General features: G+C 36.7%; 1 protein-coding gene across 1 annotated transcript in view; it reads left to right on the top strand.

Moving 5' to 3' along the window:
* The first annotated feature begins 9,673 nt into the window (after positions 1 to 9,673).
* The window catches only part of LOC121431846, a 30,197-nt gene continuing 16,744 nt past the window's right edge, over positions 9,674 to 23,126 (top strand). Inside the window, exons 1-9 of the mRNA XM_041629613.1 lie at positions 9,674 to 9,739; positions 10,034 to 10,133; positions 12,994 to 13,017; positions 13,477 to 13,677; positions 14,503 to 14,760; positions 16,368 to 19,790; positions 20,335 to 20,496; positions 20,977 to 21,246; positions 22,140 to 22,175. Coding sequence (XP_041485547.1) covers positions 10,058 to 10,133; positions 12,994 to 13,017; positions 13,477 to 13,677; positions 14,503 to 14,760; positions 16,368 to 19,790; positions 20,335 to 20,496; positions 20,977 to 21,246; positions 22,140 to 22,175 — 4,450 coding nt within the window. The 5' untranslated portion in view covers positions 9,674 to 9,739; positions 10,034 to 10,057. The remainder of the gene's footprint in view (positions 9,740 to 10,033; positions 10,134 to 12,993; positions 13,018 to 13,476; positions 13,678 to 14,502; positions 14,761 to 16,367; positions 19,791 to 20,334; positions 20,497 to 20,976; positions 21,247 to 22,139; positions 22,176 to 23,126) is intronic.

The following is a 23,126-nucleotide window of genomic DNA, read 5'->3' as shown; positions in this document are numbered from 1 at the left end:
TTTTTATAGCACTCATCTCATTCAACAAATTAAAAGCCTTTCTGCCATGAGTTTTGGCAAATGAGGGATAATTCATCAAATCAAATTCTGTGCATACATGGATTTAATTTAAAAAAAATGAACAAAAATATGAAGTCAATATCACATTATTTCGTACCTCATTTCATTTCATAAACAACATAAGTCAATAGAATTATTTGAAATAATTTCTTTAATCTACAAGAATAATGTTAAAGTAGTACTCTAATGATTAAATGATTTATCATTTTTCCTTTATTCTTATTTCAAAGTCTTGAGCGAATTGACATAGAAATATTGCTGAAATTGAAAATGTATAGAGAGAATAGCCTCCACCTAATTTGAAGTTCTTTTTTTTTCTTCAAAGGAATATTAATGCAGGCACATCATCTGTGATGCAATGTTTAGATAAACATATCTATATCCTGGGCACTGCTTTGTCACATATCTTTAGATACGGAAGATAAAAAATCATCTCGGATAAATTTTCATATGTTTATATGAAAGATACAAATTTTTAATAGAAATAAAATAAAAAAATCATGGCCCAAGAAAACCAACTAATTTCATGAATATGACATTTGATCATCAAATCACTGCAGTTTCTTAGGGTCACATTTGAGAAATACATCTGTCAGGAAGATGTCCGATATTGACTTTATACTCAGATCTGCTATAATTGCAGTCCTCAGTGAGCTACATATACATGTAGACAGAAAATGAATCCTTACCTTTAAAGAGAATTAGAGTTAATTGGTGCACTAATAAAGAACCAATTTATTGCTTAGTTGTCCACAACATTCTTTCAAAATGTAAATGTCAACACTATTTGCATGAGGTTTCAGCATTGTTTCTTGTTTTCGGAACATTTATTGAACAACCAAATAGAAAGTTTTTTGTTTTAAGATGCTAAACTGTGTTTTTTTTAGTATTCAAAGACTTTAGAATATCCTGAACTATCATCTACACAAATTTTTGACTAAATGTGCAGATCTGATCACATGCTATCCTCAGTTTTAATTCCTGATGTGTATAAGTATGGCTGTAGTCCATGTAATTCCGTTACCATGAGTATTAGTGATGGTTTTTTGCCTTTACATAATTCTTTCCATCAGTACAGGAGGCAAAAAGGGGCTAGTGAGTCCTAATATACCCCTAAAATTGAAAATGAACTAAAATTTAATTACCATTGATCCCTAATATTTTGTAAAATTATGTTTATCATGGTAGAGCCACCTATTACGTACTATATACTTATATTTTATTTAATATCAGAGACGTGAAGTACTTAGTTTGTGTAAGTATTAGAGGAGGATATATAAACAAGCTTCATTGAGGCATTTCACCAGTCCTAAATGCCTAAAAATATAATTTTCCTTCCCAAATGTCAGAGGCGTAATTCCGTTACCATTATGTATAATTCCGTTACCATGTACTTGCCCTAAAGAAAGACCAATCATGAAAATTTGTTGATATTTGTGAATAAATTACTTTAAAAAAAATGACACTATAATGAATTCTTTCAGACATTAACTTGGAGCTAGTGTGTTGTAGATTTCAGAGAAACTTTTACTAAACTTTATGTTGCAAAATGACTAATTTTCTCTGGTAATTCCGTTACCATAGCACATATCCGTCATTCACACCTGAACGTGTGAGGGGTTTTCTAAAAATCTTGGTTCAGTATATAGCACTAGTGGCCACGCATATTATTAGGTTCAGAAAATTGGAAAATATTGAGATATCTGGATGCTGTGAGCAAAAACAACAGCCAAATTTCTCTGATTTGTAATTCCGTTACCATGGAATTGCCCGTATATATATATATATATATATATATATATATATATATATATGTATATATATATATATATATATATATGTATATATATATATATATATATATATATATATATATATATATATATATATATATATGTAAATATATATAATATAAGCTACCTTTTCCAGATGTCAGAGTTGTGTGTGTAAAGAAATGGATGAATAGAACAATGGTAGGCGTAGCTTAAATCAAGGTTCCCCAGAGCTATCTACCCTTTGGAAAAATTGGTGATGCCGAAAAAATGCCTCTGCTTTGAACGCCAGTGCCTTAACCACTAGACAACAGAGACGGGTTAGTAGATAGGGCGACCCTGATCCAATTGACCGTCAGATAGACATATCATTTCGACACCATACCAATTATAATTTCCTTTGTCGGATGAAGTTGGGTTTTAAACTTCACCCGACAACGGAAATTATAATATATGTATATTTAGATACCAATCTTTAATCATTGGTACCAAAAATGCTTAGAATAAGTTTTATATATATATATTAAATAAGTTTTCAGATCAGAATATATAAAGAAATTTCAGCTCGCTCTCGGCTCTCGCATTATTTGTGTAGTGAGATATGTTTCCTCGATCCTCATGAGTGACTTCAAACAGTCCTAAACAGGGACCTTTTCAGGTCAGTATGTGTCTCTATCTCATATATATATACATATATATATATATATATATATGTATAATATATTATATGTGTGTGTGTGTGTATATAGGCGTGTGTGTGAGTTTGTTTGTTTTTTGTGATCGCGCGCCATTGAAGGGGCCATTTGAAAGTTGATTCATGATCCCCCCCCCCAATCTGAAAAAAATGGATCGACGCCCCTGTGTGAACTGCATATTCAAATTTAAATATTTGCTGTGACTCTCAAAGGGAGGGTCCACGCTTGTGTATGAAGGACATATTTACATTTAAAAAATGATTATGATTCTCAAGAGGGGCTCACGGCCCGGAAATGCCCCCTCCCCCTGGATCCGCCACGACATAAACAAAATCAATCATTGATATTAGGGAACAGACTGGCAGATCATGCGGTGAATTCGTGCACGGATAGTGATGCAATATTTTTTGCACTCCGATGAAATGGAACAAGTTAAAGCGTGGTGTCATTTTAACTGAAATGATGTAACAACCAAACTGCCGTCGGCGATGGTTAAAAATGATTTTACTTGCAACATCTCTTGACTGGCTGGACATTATGGCAAACCATGCAAAAAGGAAGCGAAGCTAGTTTAATGCAGTGAGAGTACCTGACAAACTTTCACATTAGTTTTCTTTTATTATTCTCGTTTTAAATATGTTTACATGATATGACATAAAATTGTAGTCGTAATATATGTCTATCAATATTATTACACTCTTAAAAATATCAGTCAAATTGACTAGACCAATAGTCAGCTGGGTGCAATTGATATGACAAACACTGATAATCACATTTCTGACGCATGTTCTAGTCAGAAATAACTATAAAATACGACTAGAAAATAGTCAAATATGACTAGAATAACAGTTGCTCCCAGCTGAACCTATTAACTAGTCATTTTTGACTGATTTGTTTTTAGAGTGTACGCTTCGCAGACAGCTGTATTTTCATAATTTTTCGTATGGAAAGTGGTATATCATACTGTGACATTAGAGGGGGGGGGGGGCGGGGCTTAGGCCTATACACATGAGATTTTAACGACAATAGATTTACGTAATATATACATATTTCAATTATAATCTGGTTAGTCACAAAATAGCCCATTTTTCAAAATTTTGGAAATTAACAGAAATTTATTAACCTTAAAAAAAATTCAAAGAATTAAAATAGTAAAATGGGCCAGAACCTGCAAACAGAAGACCCCAAGATCATGGTTACAGGCTTGGTAGGCAAATATGTTTTAAGGATGTTTGGACAACGATGTTAAACATCATATTCCAGTAGTAAATGTTAAACAATCATGAAAATGAATATGCAATAGTCAAGTCCCAATAAAAATTTGGTTGTTCCTGTTATTAATAATTCATTGTAGTATGTCTTGAACATTTCGTTTATTTTCATTCATTTTTATCATATTTATATTCTGTTTCAATTATTGTTCAGTATGCATTTATTTTCATGAAGTACCATGAGCACCGATATAGGACCTATGTGCTACTTAGGTGCACTCTCATAATAAAGGTATACGAATGAAATGTCGGTTTCTCTGAGTAGAAATCAAGCGTATTTAATATCCTTCGAGCAATAAATTGAATTCAAATTATCCAAAATGGTTAAGTTTGATAATAAATGGTACTTTAGATATTGTTTAACGATGGTAGAATTGTGAATCCACCACATGGTACTGAAATCGATTTTCTGTCTCCATCATGTCTGTTGACGCAACACGCTGTGAATTTTCGGAACGCTTCTCCAAACACACGTAAAAATGACCTTGCAGAAGTTTTTTTTGTTCGTCAATTTATCCGATCTTTAATTCCTTGATATACGGAGTTGTTTTAATGGAGAAATGATGAGATTTGAAGTTTCATGATTTCGAGAACCATTAGAAGCCACATTTCCATCCTAAAGTAAAAATAAATTGACTATTATTGAAGTTCAACTAAGTCCAAAATGTTTTCTAGCTTACATGTCATGTTTGATGACATCAAGATCCAAGTGTGTTATGATTAGGCATTTTTGATGAGATTCAATTTAATCAAGACGATTTACGATAATGATAATTTTAGCTTAGAATGTGGTTCAGTTAAAACAATTTGGTAACTTAAACTTCTTCACAGTTTAAATTACCAAATCGTTTTCTATTGTAGTCATCCCGTTTATTTCATTAACCCCTCTCTTTTGGGGTTATCTTACTGTTATCCTTCTATTCTGTACCTTTTGTTATCATTTATTTACTTTGTTGTCATGACGATTTTATTTGTATGATTTTGTTCTGTTTTGTTTTGTTTGTTTCAATAAATATGATGATGGCCCTATTGGCCGAAATCTAGCATTAAATGGGATACCTTGAAAAGCTAAGTCTAGCGTCAATGCCTGGATCATTTTAAGCCTATATAATATACATCATTAATCTGTATATGACAACAGGCCATTTGCAACATTAATATTCATCGTTGAATTCAAGTATTACCAAGGCAACATCAATGCTAATAATTCTAATTAGTTCATGCAGAACACTCACAGTATTATTTCCCCCAAATTAATTGAGTAGATCAGACCTCATGCGTATGTACATTAACTTAATTTTCATTGCATTTTTCACCTGTCCATAACCTTGTCATCCAAGTCTTTTTTAATTAGATGTTATCTGGTTGCCATCGCAATGGCTTAAGATGTTATATTTATAAATTTAGTCACACCATCTCAATCAGTACCTTGAAATCAGGGAAAATGGAATGATGATCATACATGTATTCTACATTTTTATCAATATTGTTACCTTTCTAGAGGAAAATAAGCTGTTGCCATGGCAACGCGGACCTTTTTGCAAAATTGTTTCTTTTTTAATTTCATTCAAGCATTACCAAGGTAACATATTTTTCTATCTTTATAAAGAACTCCTGCAGAACACTTTCTTTCTGTATTTTTTGTTCCAATGATGGGGTCAAAACTAAGCATACAGATTAAGTAATTTCCATTGTATTTTCCACCTGTCCATTGTTTTGTCAACCATATTATTTTTATAAGTTAAATGTTATTTGGTTGCCATGGCAATGGACTGAGATTGAATTTACACATTTAGCAACCACAATATCTTTGTTAAGCACTGTAAAATTGGGGGAAATTAATGATAAATCATATTCTACAACGTTGTTTTATTTCAAATGTTTATCTTCCTGGGGGGGGGGAACAAGGCGTTGCCATGGCAACGGACTAATTGACACTGTTTTGGTTATCTTGAATATTTCAAAATTTTATATGTATTCAACTAGGAGCCTGAAAAATATAATTTTGGTCATCTATATCATGTTTATTTACCATTTACATGGGAATGGAAGTTATTTTGGAGAAATTAATCCGAAAATGGCATTTATGAATTTACCTCCCATCTTTAAAATAAATCTTACGGCATATACTAATACTTGAAAGTTTCATGCTTTAGTCATAATTTCCACAATTGTTCGGTTTATCCGCTTTACTAAAATTGGTAAATTGAATAAAACATTGATTCACAGAAAAATGCCAAAAGTGGATTTAGCTCCTTTTGGAATAAAGTTCTTCATAATTATGTGCAGTGAAAAAGAGTGAGCGAAATACAGAGCACCCCCCCAAAAAAAAAAACTATACACTTTTGAAATGGCTGCCAAATAAAGAATAAGTCACTTCGGGGGAAAACACTTACATATGGAAGCCAATAAAGCCAAATTAAATAACACCGAAAAGTTGGAAACCTATTGATGCTTGAGCGAGCACTGCCCACTGAAACAAAGGGTATGAAAATTATGGTAGGCAGGAATTAGCCTTTCCATTTCTTGGAACTTGCAAAGTTTAGGGTGTTTTGATAAATCAATGATCAAGCATTGTCAATTTAAGTTTTAAGAGCAAATTTCAAGAATTGCTAAATTGAAATTTAATGCATGAGTGAACATGAAATACAATTTTTCACTTTTTCAAGTGGATCTCAGCAATGTGTTCGTGGAAGTCAGAATAGGGATATATAGGACTTAGGAAGAGGAAGTAGGATGACGGGATATGGTCAACAGAACACTTTACCCCTCCCCCTCTCTCTCTCTCTACCCCTTTCATCCCTCCTGAGAAACAAGCCTTTGCTAGGGTGAGCAGGACTTAGCCTTCCCTTTTTAAGAGGTCATTACTTTGGAACTTGCAAAGTTAACTTGAATAATTATGATGATTTATGAAATTATTCATTGAAAAAGCTAAATGTTTGATTGATAATTTATTGAAAAACTAAGGTGAATATTTGATTGATCACATTGAATGAGTTGATTTACTAACAGATTGTTGATTGAATGATTGATAGGTAAAAGTGGAGGACCTAATTTTCAGAATTTATTATCAAATTGACAGTCCGCTTTGCACTTAATGCGTACATGTAATAGCAATTAGTCTCAATCCCAACAGGAGGCGGAGGGACGGACCTGTAGGCATGGTAGGAGAGAGGCTAAAAGTTTTGTTGACCATTTTCCCTTCAGCTTACTTCACCCACCGAATTCGTTTCTTACCCCTATGTTCTCCTGACTCCAATGAACAAACTGCTGAGACCAACATTGTAAAGTTAAAATGCTACACTAAAGATTGCAATTCATGCTCACTGATGCATGGAATTTCGTTAAAGACCCTGACCGGTGTAAAAACAATCATATATTAAAATAAAGGTAATGAGTTATACAATACAAATATACCCAAAATAGTACATATATCTCCTTCCAATAGTTAAAAATATTAAATAAAAATCAAAGAAACTGCTCCTCCAAAGTACGCTTCGATTGAGCACCCCCACGTCGCCTGGAAATGATGACGTCACGTTGTGTCTTGAGTGTTGTGATTCCATAGGTTTGTGTCGAAAAGCATTGGATATTTTCTTCCATTTCCATGTTATGAATCCATTTTTTTCTTCCTTTTCAGATGAAAATGGCACTCAAAATTATTCATTGTTCAAATTGCTGTAAACCTACAACTATTCACTACCTTTTGGGGATTTCTTTGTTTGGCTCTTATTGGGCCTAAATTGCTATGTCAGGAAAAGTTGTTATTCATAATATAAATGCAGATAGAATTGAAATCTGCGCCAAATAAGCAGGAAATAAAATATGGCAAAAACTAGTTCAAAACTGTAGATTTCATAAATTCAAGCTTGTGGGAAAAAAATAAGTATTATCCCTCTGTGATAGAAGTGAAGAGAATGAAATGCGTTATCTGGAAAGCAAAAAAAAATCACCCAGTTTTTCTGTGTACAAACCTATAGAATCACGAAGCCTCTTACACAACGTGACGTCACGGTCTCGAGGCAGATGAAAAGCACAATAAAGCCTATTTTCTAAGCGGGGTTCGAAGCCCTATAATTGGAATATTCTTAAGCAAAATACTCAGCTGGGAAGCGGTGAAAATGCATAAAGCATACCTTGCTGTATTTAGTAGCTTATATGCTTTCGATTGGTATATAATTTGTCAATTTCATTTTCGGGTCGGGTCGGGATCTTTAATAATTCATGAAATTTGGTCTGACAATTTAAATTGATAACTAATGACCATTAATTCATCACAACACCCTTAGGTTTGCAAGTTCCAAGGGACTCGCCTCTCAAAAACTGAAAGAAGCCGAAGGGCTATTCCTGCCCACCCTAGTTTTCATACCATTTGTTTAAGTGGGTAGTGCTCACTCAAGCATGAATAGTTTTCCAACAAATTTGAAATTATTTTGAAAGATGACTTCATTGTCTTTCCATCTATATAAGTCTTTCTCCCCAAAGTGATATGCTTTTTATTTGGCAGCCATTTCAAAAGTACATAGGTTTTGGGACGCACATGTAGAAAGGGACAGAAATACAGATATGCAGTGCGTATCAAAAAAAAGCTTACACTTTGAAAACGCCCTGGGAATTAAAAAATATACAACATGTGGGTAATATTTTCTCATATGATCTTGGGTTTGGGTCTCATATATCCAATGAAATTAAAAGTTTAGTTAGAATGTTACACTTGAGTGAGCACTGTCCATTTTTGTAAAGCTCGCAGAAATCTGTTTGCGCAGAAATACTTGTTTTCACGCTGTGTCAAGGGGAAAGGGCGAAATCAAACTTATCCTGTGCAATATTTCTCATACTATTCCTTTACTCTTTTAGTCAATTGAAATAAAACGGATACATTCAAGCATTTTGTAATAATTTTGCCACCCAAATTGAAATTTCAACACTTAGTAAGCACAAACTTTACCCTTTTTGTCCTAGCTGGATCTGAGGACATAACTGAATCTGAACAAAAGTTTATATCAGACACCTCCAGCATTTTTCACTAAGGTTTTATCACTGAAATTGGGTTTACATTTCATTTTTCATTTGATAGCTGTATCTCCACACTTTTCCGAAGCTTGAAAATGATTAAGAAAATGAAAATCAAGCCTAAGCCATTTCATGTAAAACACAGCTCAGTGTTAAGCAAGTATCGTCACGATGGCCTCGGTGTGTGGGGAAGTGGGGTGGGGCGCAATCCACTCTTCGAAGTGTTTTGGGCAAGGAAACAAGTTTTAAAAAGGTAAAATATATCTTCAAATCAATGTTACGAGCTAAATTCCACTTTTTTTCAATGATTAAGGTCTACCTTTATTCGCACTATTTCAAAGTTCTGCGCAAATCATTTTTCACTAACTTTTCAAAAGTGAGTGGTGCTCACTCAAGCGGAAATATTTTTCGACAGTTATATCGTCATTTGCTTAAATGGATCTGTACCAATGTTAAAATGTGGAAAAATCTTCAGAATATTACAAATGTATAATTTTACAGGATTTTGTTTTAAGCGTAAACTTTTTTTGATACGCACTGTAGAGAGGGGAGATGGTGGAACATGATTCGTGTGAAATTAAGGCGGATACTGAGGATGAGAACGAATCAGGGAATAACTACACTTGCCTGGCTGGATCTATAGGCCTATCATTGGCCCGCTCGCTGGCTCCATAGTTCTCCGCCTCAGACATAACAGGTGGCTACCACCAAGGTGATTATTGAAGACCATACCATTAACTGTTATAGGTGAATCCACATCTAAATTCACACGATCAGCTTATTAAATGCATTAACTAGACACTGAACATATACCCGATTGAGAAATAGCTTCGTCTAATTAGTGGCAAGAAAGACGAGGATAATAATCACCCTCGCTTTCTGAAAAGCGCATTTATCAACCGATCGTTCAGCTCGCTCGTCTGGGCAGGTATACAATTTTGAATGTTTTGCTTAAAAGGGTAGCATAGTCCGAAGAAAGAAATTCTTTTATCATAGGTTTTTTTAGTTGATTCGTTAAATTTCATGTTTTGTTAGCTTGGGCAATTATTTATTTAAAAAAATATATATTTTGACCGATATTTTTGCGACAATAGAAATTTTGTGAATTTTGGAAAATCGTAAGTTTGCCACCCTATCCTAATAGAAAAATAGTTTTTATAACCAGTAACGTCTTGATAACCTGATTTTTTACCCTCTGAAAGTTTGATTTTTATAATCTTAGACGCTGTTTTGATGTAAAACTGCAATGGATTTCCACATCTTACGAATTGCTCTTTTGAGCTTCATTCTCATTCATCTTACGAATGCGCAGCAGAACACAGGTAAGCTTCCTGACTAAAGAGTTTTTAATTTTTTGAATGTCGGAATTTCTGTTTCAGTGACTCGCACAGATAAAGTAAAGAATACTTGACTTAGAAAATTTGATCGAATGCATAAAGAAACTGCACATCTTTTTTAAATTTTTTTTTCGCCTTTGGTTCTTTCAAGCAACTTCTAGCTTCAATTATTCAGGTCCTGAATCATTAAAGTAAGTAGTTGCTTGCAAACATTTTTTTTGTTAGTTAGAATAGGATGACACATTAATGTTCCTTTATTGCATTCATGTAATTGTGACTTCTTTGTTGAAACCAAATAAAAGGTAAATGATTGCTAAAATAAAATATAAAAAAATACTACTTCATTTCTGATAAACATGCAATTTGCTCAGGTCGTTTGCTTCCTATTAGACTTAACCTTTGCGTTTTTGTTTTAACAATAGGCACCTTTCGCCAATCTCTACAACGCGAGATTAGAGTCGGGTAACTCAAAAGTTAACGATTAATCACAGACTCGAATTTCTAGATTGATTAATTTATGCTCCTAAAGCCCATGATTACCGAATTTGAAATCGAGTAGGCCTATTTATCTCCCCAAAAATATCGACGTGAAAAAAGTGTGCATGTCTGCGCCTTTGCGTGAATGAGTGAATGAAAACCTGTGAAACTGAAAATAAATATCGACATGACTCGAAAAGGTCCGTCATGCCATGTGAATTGTAACGTTAGAATGGTGGCTGGTAAAGACAAGTGGCATGGCCGTGGCGTAGGGAGAAACTGACATTAAATTTTAATTGAATCATTTCGGTATTGAAATCCAATGATTTTCCCCCTAAATGTTTGAATAGGTGTCTATGTAGAGTAGTACACAGCAAACACTGTGTTGTTAACCGGTGTACATAGAGGACAACACCAGTTATTTTACACCGGTGTTAAATTGGTGGTGTTAGTTTTACACCCATAGGTGTTATTACAACACCTTTGGTTGTTACATTTACACCCTTTGGTGTTATGTTCAATTTGTAGGGTGTAATTTTAACACCTCAGGGTGTGGTCCTCTATTAACACCTATTGGTGTCAGTTTTAACACCACAGTTTTTACAGTGTAGGCCTATCGTTAACTGTTCATTTCTTCATCTGCTTTCATGAAATGAAATATTTATGATTTCAAATAGTTTCACAAGCAAATGGAAAGTGAACATGTGACATCATCAGCCCACCAAAAAATATTCATCACGATGTGCATATAACATTTTCCACAAAATATTGAGAAACTTTAAAATTCAATAACTTTATTATTTGTTTTCCGATTTAGATGAAATTTTCAGCATTTTACTCTGTAAATTTTACTCTACTCATTTAGATATATTTTCAATCCGGACCATCCCTTTTAACACATCAAATTGCAATCAATGACAAGACAAAATGCCTGGCGAGGTCATGGCTAGAATAGGCTAGCTTGGTTTTAACATTATCTCAACTCTGGACCTGTCTAATGGCGACTAATGCTATGGTTAATTTAGAACTGGTTATAACGTTAGACCAATGAGCTTGGTAGATCTACTTAGCCTTAATTGGTTTAATAGGACCGCATAGGCCTATATAGAACCATAGTAACACAGTTGCCGATTTCGAGCACTGGAAATAAAAAAAGTGAAAAAAAATGGTAAAGAAAATGCAGATCGATCTATTATATTTTGTTGATCAAGAGAATTTACTCTGCGTTGTAGCCGCGCGTTTACATTAACAGTTTACTTGTATAATCTGCTCAATGACATTAATTTTTGCCTGACATCATGGACGGAGAATACGTTCCATGCATGGGCTGAAATCTGTCCCCAAAGGGATGGGGACCAGGGGCTGGAAAATTAGACAAGCAAAAAAAAAAGTTATCACCGAAATAGAAGGCCATTTTAACATTTTGATAAGTGTTTAGGAATTGCATAGAGATCTAAGTCAGCCCTGATAAAGGTAATTTGATGGTGTTGATCCATTCGTGGCAACGTTCACGAAAAGCTAACGACGCTCCCACAATTAAATTAGTCCATACCATCGAATGCCGACTTGTGCCGACAGCCTACTCAACATTATCATTAACATTTTCATTAACATTGTGTGTCAAATATTCTGCACACTTGTTGAGTAAAATACTTTACACAACCTGTGTTGTGTCACTTTTTACCCAACAACAACCAATTTCCCTTTTTACCCAACATAAATACATTTTTTTTCATTTTCCCCATTGTGACAAATATTCTGCACAATGGGTTGAGTAAAATATTGCACATTTATTGGTCAATATTTTACACAACCTGTCCTGAGTACAGTTTTGATCCAATGACAACCATGTTCCCTTTCTACGTATAGGTAAAGGGTATATTTTTTTACTCAATATCGAGTAATCATTTTTTTAGTGTTTATTTTTCTCCTAGACGGTTTGTGGCATGTGTCTAATGATATATCCCCCGCATAAAGGAAATATCTTTTAAAAAAAATAATATTGAGCAACCAAGCCTGTTATGGGGGTGCTTTTGTATTTTTCTAAAGCGAATCTAAGGATTTCTGGCAAACTCTTGTTGAATTTAGCATTTTCTTAAAAAAATAAATGTGAGTTTCAAAGTTTCGGAAGGGGGATAAGGGCCACTATTACGCTGTTCATAAAAAGACACCGAGGCGAAAATCGAATAATCAGTCTTTAGATAAAGGGTATAACAGTGGAAGTACATCCTTGAATTCTGTTTAGACCACTTTTTACTTGTAGGCATAGGGGATGATAGAAGAGCGCTTACTAGTATTTTATATGCGCATTATTTCTGTCAGTAATAATAATCATTTTCTCTCTGTTTTAACCCTTTTGATTTACCAGAATGCACGTGTCCATGCAGAGAACGTAAGTATAAATTAATAAATAAATTGATAAACCATGATTCGAGTCACTTGAAAACCCCATGAGAAAATTGTTCTATCCGTGAACAACTAAGTTTGGGAGTCCAGGGTTGGAAGTTCTGTGGTATTATTTTTCTACATTCTAATTTATTAGGCTTTATAATTAATGGCCACCTTAAAAATTCAAAATGACCTGTGACCTTCGTGGCGATATTAACCTTGAAAGAAACCTAACTGAATTCTAAGTTTTTGACCGCATTAAAATTGTGCATTTGAGGACGAACGGATATGTAGGTTTTCCAACTCCATCATGATATGAAAAGTCTCATCAGCTCTTAGTGCGGTCCTTTGTTGATTGGAAATTTTCTTGAGTGCTTTAAATTCAAAATCATGCTTCCTTATATCAAAATTTCTGTAGAATTAGCAAACAATAAATTATTTGGTGAATCTCATTCCACTACAGGCACATTGGTTTCCCACTTGATCTCAGTTGGTGACATGGCAGGCGCAAATGTATTCGAGGACGACGACCTTCCTTCATCACCGTTTACAATGGACATGGAATACAGCTGTAAGACAAAACCACATTTGGTCCTACTCTTGTGCAACGGTGCAATCTCATCATTAGAAGATGCGGATGAGGCTACCAACTGCTACAAAGCAGGTAAAAGAGATGTGGAGCAGCGTTTAAATAAGTTTCGCATAATTTCACAAAATAGTTATATGCACATCCCGGTTGGTATGCAAATGAGGAAACTGATGACATTACTCACTCACTATTTATTTCGTATTCTATTATATGAAAGGTGAAATATTGTTATTTTCTCCTCATTGTCCTCTGAAACAAAATTTTATTTCTCTCTGAATATGTGGAATTACCTTTGTTAAACATTTCATTGTTCAGTCAAGTCGATCCTTACTGTCAAATCTGTAAAAATTGAAATATTTTATTATTATAGAAAAAAAAAATAGTGAGGGACATCATTGATTCTCGCATTTGCATGCGACTAATTTGTGCATGTAACTTGTTAGTCAAAAGTAAGCGAAACTTTAAAATGTCATAACTTTCTTAGTTACATCCGATTTTGATGAAATCTTCAGCAGTACGTGTTTGACTTTTCTTTATTGATTCAAATCAAACATTTTCTGGGATGGGCTTGACCGTTAATCATATTTTGACCTACCTCCCTCTCTTACATGTAAGTAGACAACAGTGAACTATTATTCCGTGGAATATGAGTGTTTTTCTCAATTATTGTATCAGCTCATCTAATTTCATATTCATTAATGCTAACGTACGCGATCCTTTTAAACGTAAACCAAATTATTTTTGGGGTGATGTTTTCAACAATAACACATTTTTTCCATCCAAAATAAGTTAATTGAGTGATCGTAAACATTCCAGTGCTCCTGGTCATTTTTGTAATAATTGATTTTTAAGTTTGCTTTGAAATGAAATTCAACCCCTCTTGTTTTTTTTTTGCGCCAGATATTTTGCCGGAACTGCTAATCACGCGTTCGAAGCATGAATGTGGCACATCATCAGGGCCGAGTGGAACAGAATCCGGCAAATCGGGAACTGTCACCCTCCAGACAAAGACGGATGGAGTAAAGTCTTTCAGAATCGAGCATATCCAACAAAGCAGGAGCATTGAAATCACTGGTGATGAGCTTGACTTCCAACTTCTGAAGAGTTTACGTATCTTCATCCAACATGGAGAGCAGTGTAACATTAGGATCACTGCTCGTAAGTACGAAGACTCCCTCGGTTATTCTTAACAGGTCCATTTTCGATCATGCGAGAACATTTATTAAATTTCTGTTCGCGATTGGCGTTGACAGAAGTTATCTAATTACGTACATGTATATCTTGTTCACGATCACAATTCACAAACATTGCCCAGAATGTTAAATTTTCAGGACAAATTACATGAAGGTAAAAAAAAAGTGCAAGCGCTGCGCGCTCGCACTTTTTTTTTTTAGGGCAAATGAGATTATTTCATATTTATGTTGTTTTATAAGATTAAATCTAAGGAGTGACTAATCGGGGAAAATAAAGGTGAAGATAATTTCAGGCCCATCCCCTAATGGCGAAAATTGGATCTGCCCTTGAGACACATACACACACACACACACACAGAAAAATAGTGTCCCCCTGAAAAAGTAAGGACTCTCCAGTGCCCCCAGGAAACAAATCCTAGCTACGCCACTGCCCCCACCCCCCCCCCCCCGCTTCTGGGTCACCTGAGGTGTTGGATATATCACATGCTTTGGATCTCATCAGTTGACAGCAGTGTCCGATTCAAACCCAGAACTAGATAGGAGTAACTGACTATTATGTTTCAAACACTCCCCCACGCGACCCTAGCGTACCCACATCCAAGGGCAGAGGCTGTCATTCCTCCTCTCCATTTCCCGCTCTGTTGTTTTCATTCCCCTCCCCCTTCCATTTCCGTTCTTGTGCATGAAGCAAAGTAAAATGCGTCTGTAATGTGCGTATAGGCGTTATCTTTCCTCAGTGAAAGAGCTATATCCAAATGGATTAATTCCGTCCCGTATTTTCAATATTTTGCCTACTAACATAGTATGAACAATATTATAACTCTTTCCATATTCGTATAACGAATGAGCACAATAACTCCAAATTTGGCACATCTCAGCTTCAAGGTACAGACGTCCACCGAGATAGAATACCAAATACGTTTTTTTTTTTTATAAAAAATATAGATTCATCATTTATCACATATTGACCAAATAGGAGTTGGTATGGGTTGATAGCCTAAAACTTACTATATTTTTTTTAAATTGACCTACTTAGAGCAGTATATAGCTTTTGGATGAATGCCACTATCAAATTTATATGAATTTAAATGAAAAAGGAACTCAGGAATTCTTTTGGACGACAAGAGTATAGTATGACGATAGACATGATCGATATATCTTTTAAAAGCGGGCGGGTAGGGTCAAAATCATCTATTCACGAACAGGCCATATTAAGGCTCCATAAGGGGACAGGGGGGGGGGGGAGTTGTGAAATAATAATGAAAATGAATAATAATAATACAGTTCTTGAAAATAGACGCATAATACCTACAAGTCTCCATGCTTGAGGAAAGCTGAAAGTATGGTTAGGATTGTAGATTTCAAAAATTAACCAATAAATATACGTTGTGAACATCAAAGAATATTGAGACATCATCAAAGAATATTGAGATATAGATTTAACATAACTTAATTATTAAACATAAAGGATGTTAAATCAATTATAGTGGCCCATTTAATGATCATGATATTGTATTTATATCAAGAGTAGAGAAAATAAGCTCACAATATTCTTTGTGTGTTTGTTCTTAGATAAATTGACCGAATTGTCTCCAGCTGGAGAAGAACAAGGAGAAGAAGGTGCCGAGGATAATGGTGCAGAACCAGCAGGAGAGGAAGTAAATAGTGATACAGGATCAGAGGATGAGACAGTTGATGAACAAACAAGCACAGATGACGGGCCACATGAGGATTCCACGAATGGAGAAGATAATGTAGGCGATGCAGATGTGGCGGACGCCCCGCCGTCGAGAGAGGATACAAGTGTACCAACTGAAAATGATTCAACAGATAATGACGAAAGTACAGGAGCAGGAAACGAAGAATCCGTCGAAGATGATTCTGTAGAAGGTGCCGAGGATAATGGTGCAGAACCAGCAGTAGAGGAAGCAAATAGTTATACGGGATCAGAGGATGAGACAGTTGATGAAGAAACAAGCACAGATGACGGGCCACGTGAGGATTCCACGAATGGAGAAGATAATGTAGGCGATGCAGATGTGGCGAACGCCCCGCCGTCGAGAGATGATACAAGTGTACTAACTGAAAATGATTCAACAGAGAATGACGAAAGTACAGGAGCAGGAAACGAAGAATCCGTCGAAGATGATTCTGTAGAAGGTGCCGAGGATAATGGTGCAGAACCAGCAGTAGAGGAAGTAAATAGTGATACGGGATCAGAGGATGAGACAGTTGATGAAGAAACAAGCACAGATGACGGGCCACATGAGGATTCCACGAATGGAGAAGATAATGTAGGCGATGCAGATGTGGCGGACGCCCCGCCGTCGAGAGAGGATACAAGTGTACCAACTGAAAATGATTCAACAGATAATGACGAAAGTACAGGAGCAGGAAACGAAGAATCCGTCGAAGATGATTCTGTAGAAGGTGCCGAGGATAATGGTGCAGAACCAGCAGGAGAGGAAGCAAATAGTTATACGGGATCAGAGGATGAGACAGTTGATGAAGAAACAAGCACAGATGACGGGCCACATGAGGATTCCACGAATGGAGAAGATAATGTAGGCGATGCAGATGTGGCGGATGCCCCGCCGTCGAGAGATGATACAAGTGTACCAACTGAAAGTGATTCAACAGAGAATGACGAAAGTACAGGAGCAGGAAACGAAGAATCCGTCGAAGATGATTCTGTAGAAGGTGCCGAGGATAATGGTGCAGAACCAGCAGTAGAGGAAGCAAATAGTTATACGGGATCAGAGGATGAGACAGTTGAAGAAACAAGCACAGATGACGGGCCACATGAGGATTCCACGAATGGAGAAGATAATGTAGGCGATGCAGATGTGGCGGACGCCCCGCCGTCGAGAGATGATACAAGTGTACCAACTGAAAATGATTCAACAGATAATGACGAAAGTACAGGAGCAGGAAACGAAGAATCCGTCGAAGATGATTCTGTAGAAGGTGCCGAGGATAATGGTGCAGAACCAGCAGGAGAGGAAGTAAATAGTTATACGGGATCAGAGGATGAGACAGTTGATGAAGAAACAAGCACAGATGACGGGCCACATGAGGATTCCACGAATGGAGAAGATAATGTAGGCGATGCAGATGTGGCGGACGCCCCGCCGTCGAGAGATGATACAAGTCTACCAACTGAAAGTGATTCAACAGAGAATGACGAAAGTACAGGAGGAGAACCCGTCGAAGATGATTCTGTAGAAGGTGCCGAGGATGATGGTGCAGAACCAGCAGGAGAGGAAGTAAATAGTGATACAGGATCAGAGGATGAGACAGTTGAAGAAACAAGCACAGATGACGGGCCACATGAGGATTCCACGAATGGAGAAGATAATGTAGGCGATGCAGATGTGGCGGACGCCCCGCCGTCGAGAGAGGATACAAGTGTACCAACTGAAAATGATTCAACAGATAATGACGAAAGTACAGGAGCAGGGAACGAACAATCCGTCGAAGATGATTCTGTAGAAGGTGCCGATGATGATGGTGCAGAACCAGCAGTAGAGGAAGTAAATAGTGATACGGGATCAGAGGATGAGACAGTTGAAGAACAAACAAGCACAGATGACGGGCCACATGAGGATTCCACGAATGGAGAAGATAATGTAGGCGATGCAGATGTGGCGGACGCCTCGCCGTCGACAGATGATACAAGTGTACCAACTGAAAATGATTCAACAGAGAATGACGAAAGTACAGGAGGAGAACCCGTCGAAGATGATTCTGTAGAAGGTGCCGAGGATGATGGTGCAGAACCAGCAGGAGAGGAAGTAAATAGTGATACGGGATCAGAGGATGAGACAGTTGATGAACAAACAAGCACAGATGACGGGCCACATGAGGATTCCACGAATGGAGAAGATAGTGTAGGCGATGCAGATGTGGCGGACGCCCCGCCGTCGAGAGAGGATACAAGTGTACCAACTGAAAGTGATTCAACAGAGAATGACGAAAGTACAGGAGGAGAACCCGTCGAAGATGATTCTGTAGAAGGTGCCGAGGATGATGGTGCAGAACCAGCAGGAGAGGAAGTAAATAGTGATACGGGATCAGAGGATGAGATAGTTGATGAAGAAACAAGCACAGATGTTGGGCCACATGAGGATTCCACGAATGGAGAAGATAATGTAGGCGATGCAGATGTGGCGGACGCCCCGCCGTCGAGAGAGGATACAAGTGTACCAACTGAAAATGATTCAACAGAGAATGACGAAAGTACAGGAGGAGAACCCGACGAAGATGATTCTGTAGAAGGTGCCGAGGATAATGGTGCAGAACCAGCAGTAGAGGAAGTAAATAGTGATACGGGATCAGAGGATGAGACAGTTGATGAAGAAACAAGCACGGATGACGGGCCACTTGAGGATTCCACGAATGGAGAAGATAATGTAGGCGATGCAGATGTGGCGGACGCCCCGCCGTCGAGAGATGATACAAGTGTACCAACTGAAAATGATTCAACAGAGAATGAAGAAAGTACAGGAGGAGAACCCGTCGAAGATGATTCTGTAGAAGGTGCCGAGGATAATGGTGCAGAACCAGCAGTAGAGGAAGTAAATAGTGATACGGGTTCAGAGGATGAGACAGTTGATGAAGAAACAAGCACGGATGACGGGCCACTTGAGGATTCCACGAATGGAGAAGATAATGTAGGCGATGCAGATGTGGCGGACGCCCCGCCGTCGAGAGATGATACAAGTGTACCAACTGAAAATGATTCAACAGAGAATGAAGAAAGTACAGGAGGAGAACCCGTCGAAGATGATTCTGTAGAAGGTGCCGAGGATAATGGTGCAGAACCAGCAGTAGAGGAAGTAAATAGTGATGCGGGAGCAGAGGATGAGACAGTTGATGAAGAAACAAGCACAGATGACGGGCCACATGAGGATTCCACGAATGGAGAAGATAATGTAGGCGATGCAGATGTGGTGGACGCCCCGCCAACGAGGGCTAATGGAGATGACACAGAAGGTAAATTCCCCTTCTTCTTAGTTCCTTCTCTGTGTACTCCTTTTCACATTTTAATGCGAATGTGCTTTCCAGTAGGAATTTGTATCTACTGGTTAACGGACGCTGTTGTTTTATCATAATGTACATGTATTATGATATGTTTGTGTAAAGGGATACTTTAGTAATGACGTTTGTTGTTTTCATTTCCTATTTGTTAATAAATGATTGTTGTATGAACAGATATCTAGCTGTTTTTACCATCAAAAAGGGGTATAAAAAATCCATGCGCATTGTTGCGTACATCTATCATTGAAAATGTTCATTTTATCGCTTTATCGCCTAATAGGTAGTGGTAGACACACAGCATAAACTTTTTGAATAGCCACAGTGTTGTCGTGAATCGTTAATCGTGTCGTTAATTCGCCATATATGAAATTAGATGTTTAAAGTTTTAGTTATTTCTTTTTTTTGCGTAGCGACAAGGCATCCCATTACCATCCCCTTCATATCACAAAATACCCCTGATGTTATTCGTTAATATCATAATCATCAATATTCACTTTAGATTACTCACTGGAAATCGAGGCGAACGGTGCGAACATACCTATCTACGAGGCCGATAGTAGCTCGGACTTTGACTTAAACTTGGTATGTTCTAATGAAGAGAATATAAACGGCCTTATATTCTACCTCCTATCTAACCCATCAGGACAGGGTTACACCATAAGTAAGTAGTGATTATTAACATTCCTGACAAATTCGCAAAAAATGTGTAAAACATTTAAATTTGTCACAGGGCAACTGGGAATAAAAAATAATGGATAAAGCGGGATTTATTATATGATAGCAATCTTAAATCTCTATCCCCAATATATAACAATTTTTATCGCAGCATTTGTTCAGCCAGTCACATCAAGGGGTTGCTGAATGAAAAGAGTGAGAATGTTACAAGTTTGTATGTATTCTGAATACTCAATTCTATATACTGTACAACGATCACGAACTATGGTTTGATGTAAATCTCCTTTTCTACTCCAATATCGTTCAGTTTTCTTGCACTCGTCCATTGTAAAAGGGTGAATAGGCAGTTTGTAACACACCAGTAAATGATTCACAGCTCATGACACTCTAGCTTTTTATCTGCAATTAAAAAAAACACCCGATCAACAGTTTAATTGATATGAGGAGTACATTTCCATCATTACAGGATTCGGCGCACAGGGCCTAGATTTTACAACTCCCGATGGCTCAAGTATATCATATACATACGCTATCGGCGAAGTTCCTTCTGATGCTGCTTTGCAGTTTTCGGTGGAAGGCAATCAACTCTTTATTCGCATCAGGCTGGGCGAGAGTTACACAAACCTGATTGAAACTGGACTGACGATTGAACGCTCCACAGTCAGATATATATGTGTTGGTGCCACCCGTGTATTCCGCATACGTCATTACTGTGGCAGTCTGCAATGGATATCTCGTGAGTTAGACACTTTGTTATATGTACGTTTTTCTTTCCTTTTTTGTGAACAAAACTGCTCCCAAAAATTGAAAGAGGTTTGACAAGGTTTATGAGTCATGTCAAGAAGTAGTTCTTTCATGACTTATTTTTCATTCTCCATAAAACCTATGATTCCGTCGGAAGTGTACACGTAGCTTTAATTTTGGATGGAATAACGGCAAACCCATTCCTTTTAAACCATGTTTGAAGCCTACGACAGAACTAAATGAGGAATATACTTTGCGCAATCTAAATCACGATCGTATAAATGGGTACACGAAATATTCATTCCCGACTTCACAATTCTATAAATATACATATACCATTCTCCTTCAATAGTATTTGTGTTTAAATTACTATGTTTTGTGACGCGTTGAAATAATGTAATCGAATCCCTGTTCCATTTTTTAAATTTTCAGATACAGATGAAATGTTTACAACAGTCATTTCTAAAATAAACAATTCACTTATACAACACTAATGTTTAGATGTGGTTGACTGGGGGTAATACTATTTTTCTAAATTGGACACAGACATGTAAAGTGCTTTTTAATTATTTAGAAAACCCAACTTTGGAGTTTGCAAACCACTTTTATAGGTGTTAACACGTCTTGATGAATTTTGCTATGACGTAACCACGACCACTTTCCCATTCATGTAAATTAATTAGGGATCTCTTCACTTCTGTTATTAACTTATTTTAGAGGAAGTATTCAACTCTTGTTTATGCTTTTAGTTTCCATGGGCAGATTTGAAAATCAAACTCAATCTGCTGAAAATATATATATAAGAGGTTAATTCGGACAGTAGATTCATGTTGTCATGGCTATTGAAGGTTCGGTTGTAATTTGTGAATTGTTTTATTTTTGTAGATCCTTCAATACCTGAAGTAGACGACGATACTCCAAGTAAGTATAGCTTTCAAGTATTGTAGTATTTTAATAATTAGTATGGTAATTGGTCTTAGATCTTTTTGAAATATTAAAGCATTTTATGAAGAGACTCTTCATATCTTGAAAATCGAACATTTTGTTATCAGCCTAAAGGGAAGGGGTTTGGATAAAGTAGTACAGGGGCCCGTTGCAGAAAGAGTTGCGTTTAAACGCAAGTCAAAAAATCAATCGCAAGTCCCAAATGCGCGCTGTTGATTGGTTGAAAATCAAGTTGCGCCGGATTTTTAGAGTTGCGATTGATTGCAACTCTTTCTGCAACGGGCCCCAGATCAGTTACAAAAAAGCTAACTTAATTTGTACAAGAAAGCCCTTTTTCGATAGAACTGTTCTGTGCATGTCACCATGAATATGCAATGAACAAGCTAGAAAAAATGAGAGAGGAAGGGACAACACAACAGTTAGCTTCAACAACATAACGAACTTTAATCTCTGATGCAGAACTTTTAGTATACGGGTAACTGATGAGGAAAGTTGTGAGGAAACTAAAAGATTTTTCAGACCCCCCCCCCAAGCGGGCGGTTGGGGTGCAAGTTTGAACCTTATAGGTTCCTGTCATGCTTCACCCTTATCAAAATGCTCGCAAAGTTGAACCTGATCGGCAATGAAAAAATACTGTTTACTCTTAGTGTATGTGCAAGAGTGAGCGTCTTGTATACGTGTAATGACAATAAAACTATTTTACTTGACAAATTGCTCCTATGTAAAGTTGTGTAGAGTATATAGTGTCTGGGAACAAGCTACTTAGAAATCGTACGTGCTGAGGCGTTTGTGAATTAAGAAAATAATTGCATAATTGCAATTCGAATATTATATGAACATGTTACGCTTGTCATGACTTGTTTCTTAATTATATGAGAAAAGTGGTCTAAGCATGGTTTTTCTAGTTTTATTTGGGGGAATCGGTTC

Source organism: Lytechinus variegatus, chromosome 1 (assembly GCF_018143015.1).
Source record: "Lytechinus variegatus isolate NC3 chromosome 1, Lvar_3.0, whole genome shotgun sequence".
NCBI lineage: Eukaryota > Metazoa > Echinodermata > Echinoidea > Temnopleuroida > Toxopneustidae > Lytechinus > Lytechinus variegatus.
Note: the sequence above shows the minus strand (reverse complement) of the source record. Positions and strands in the feature narration are given on the sequence as shown.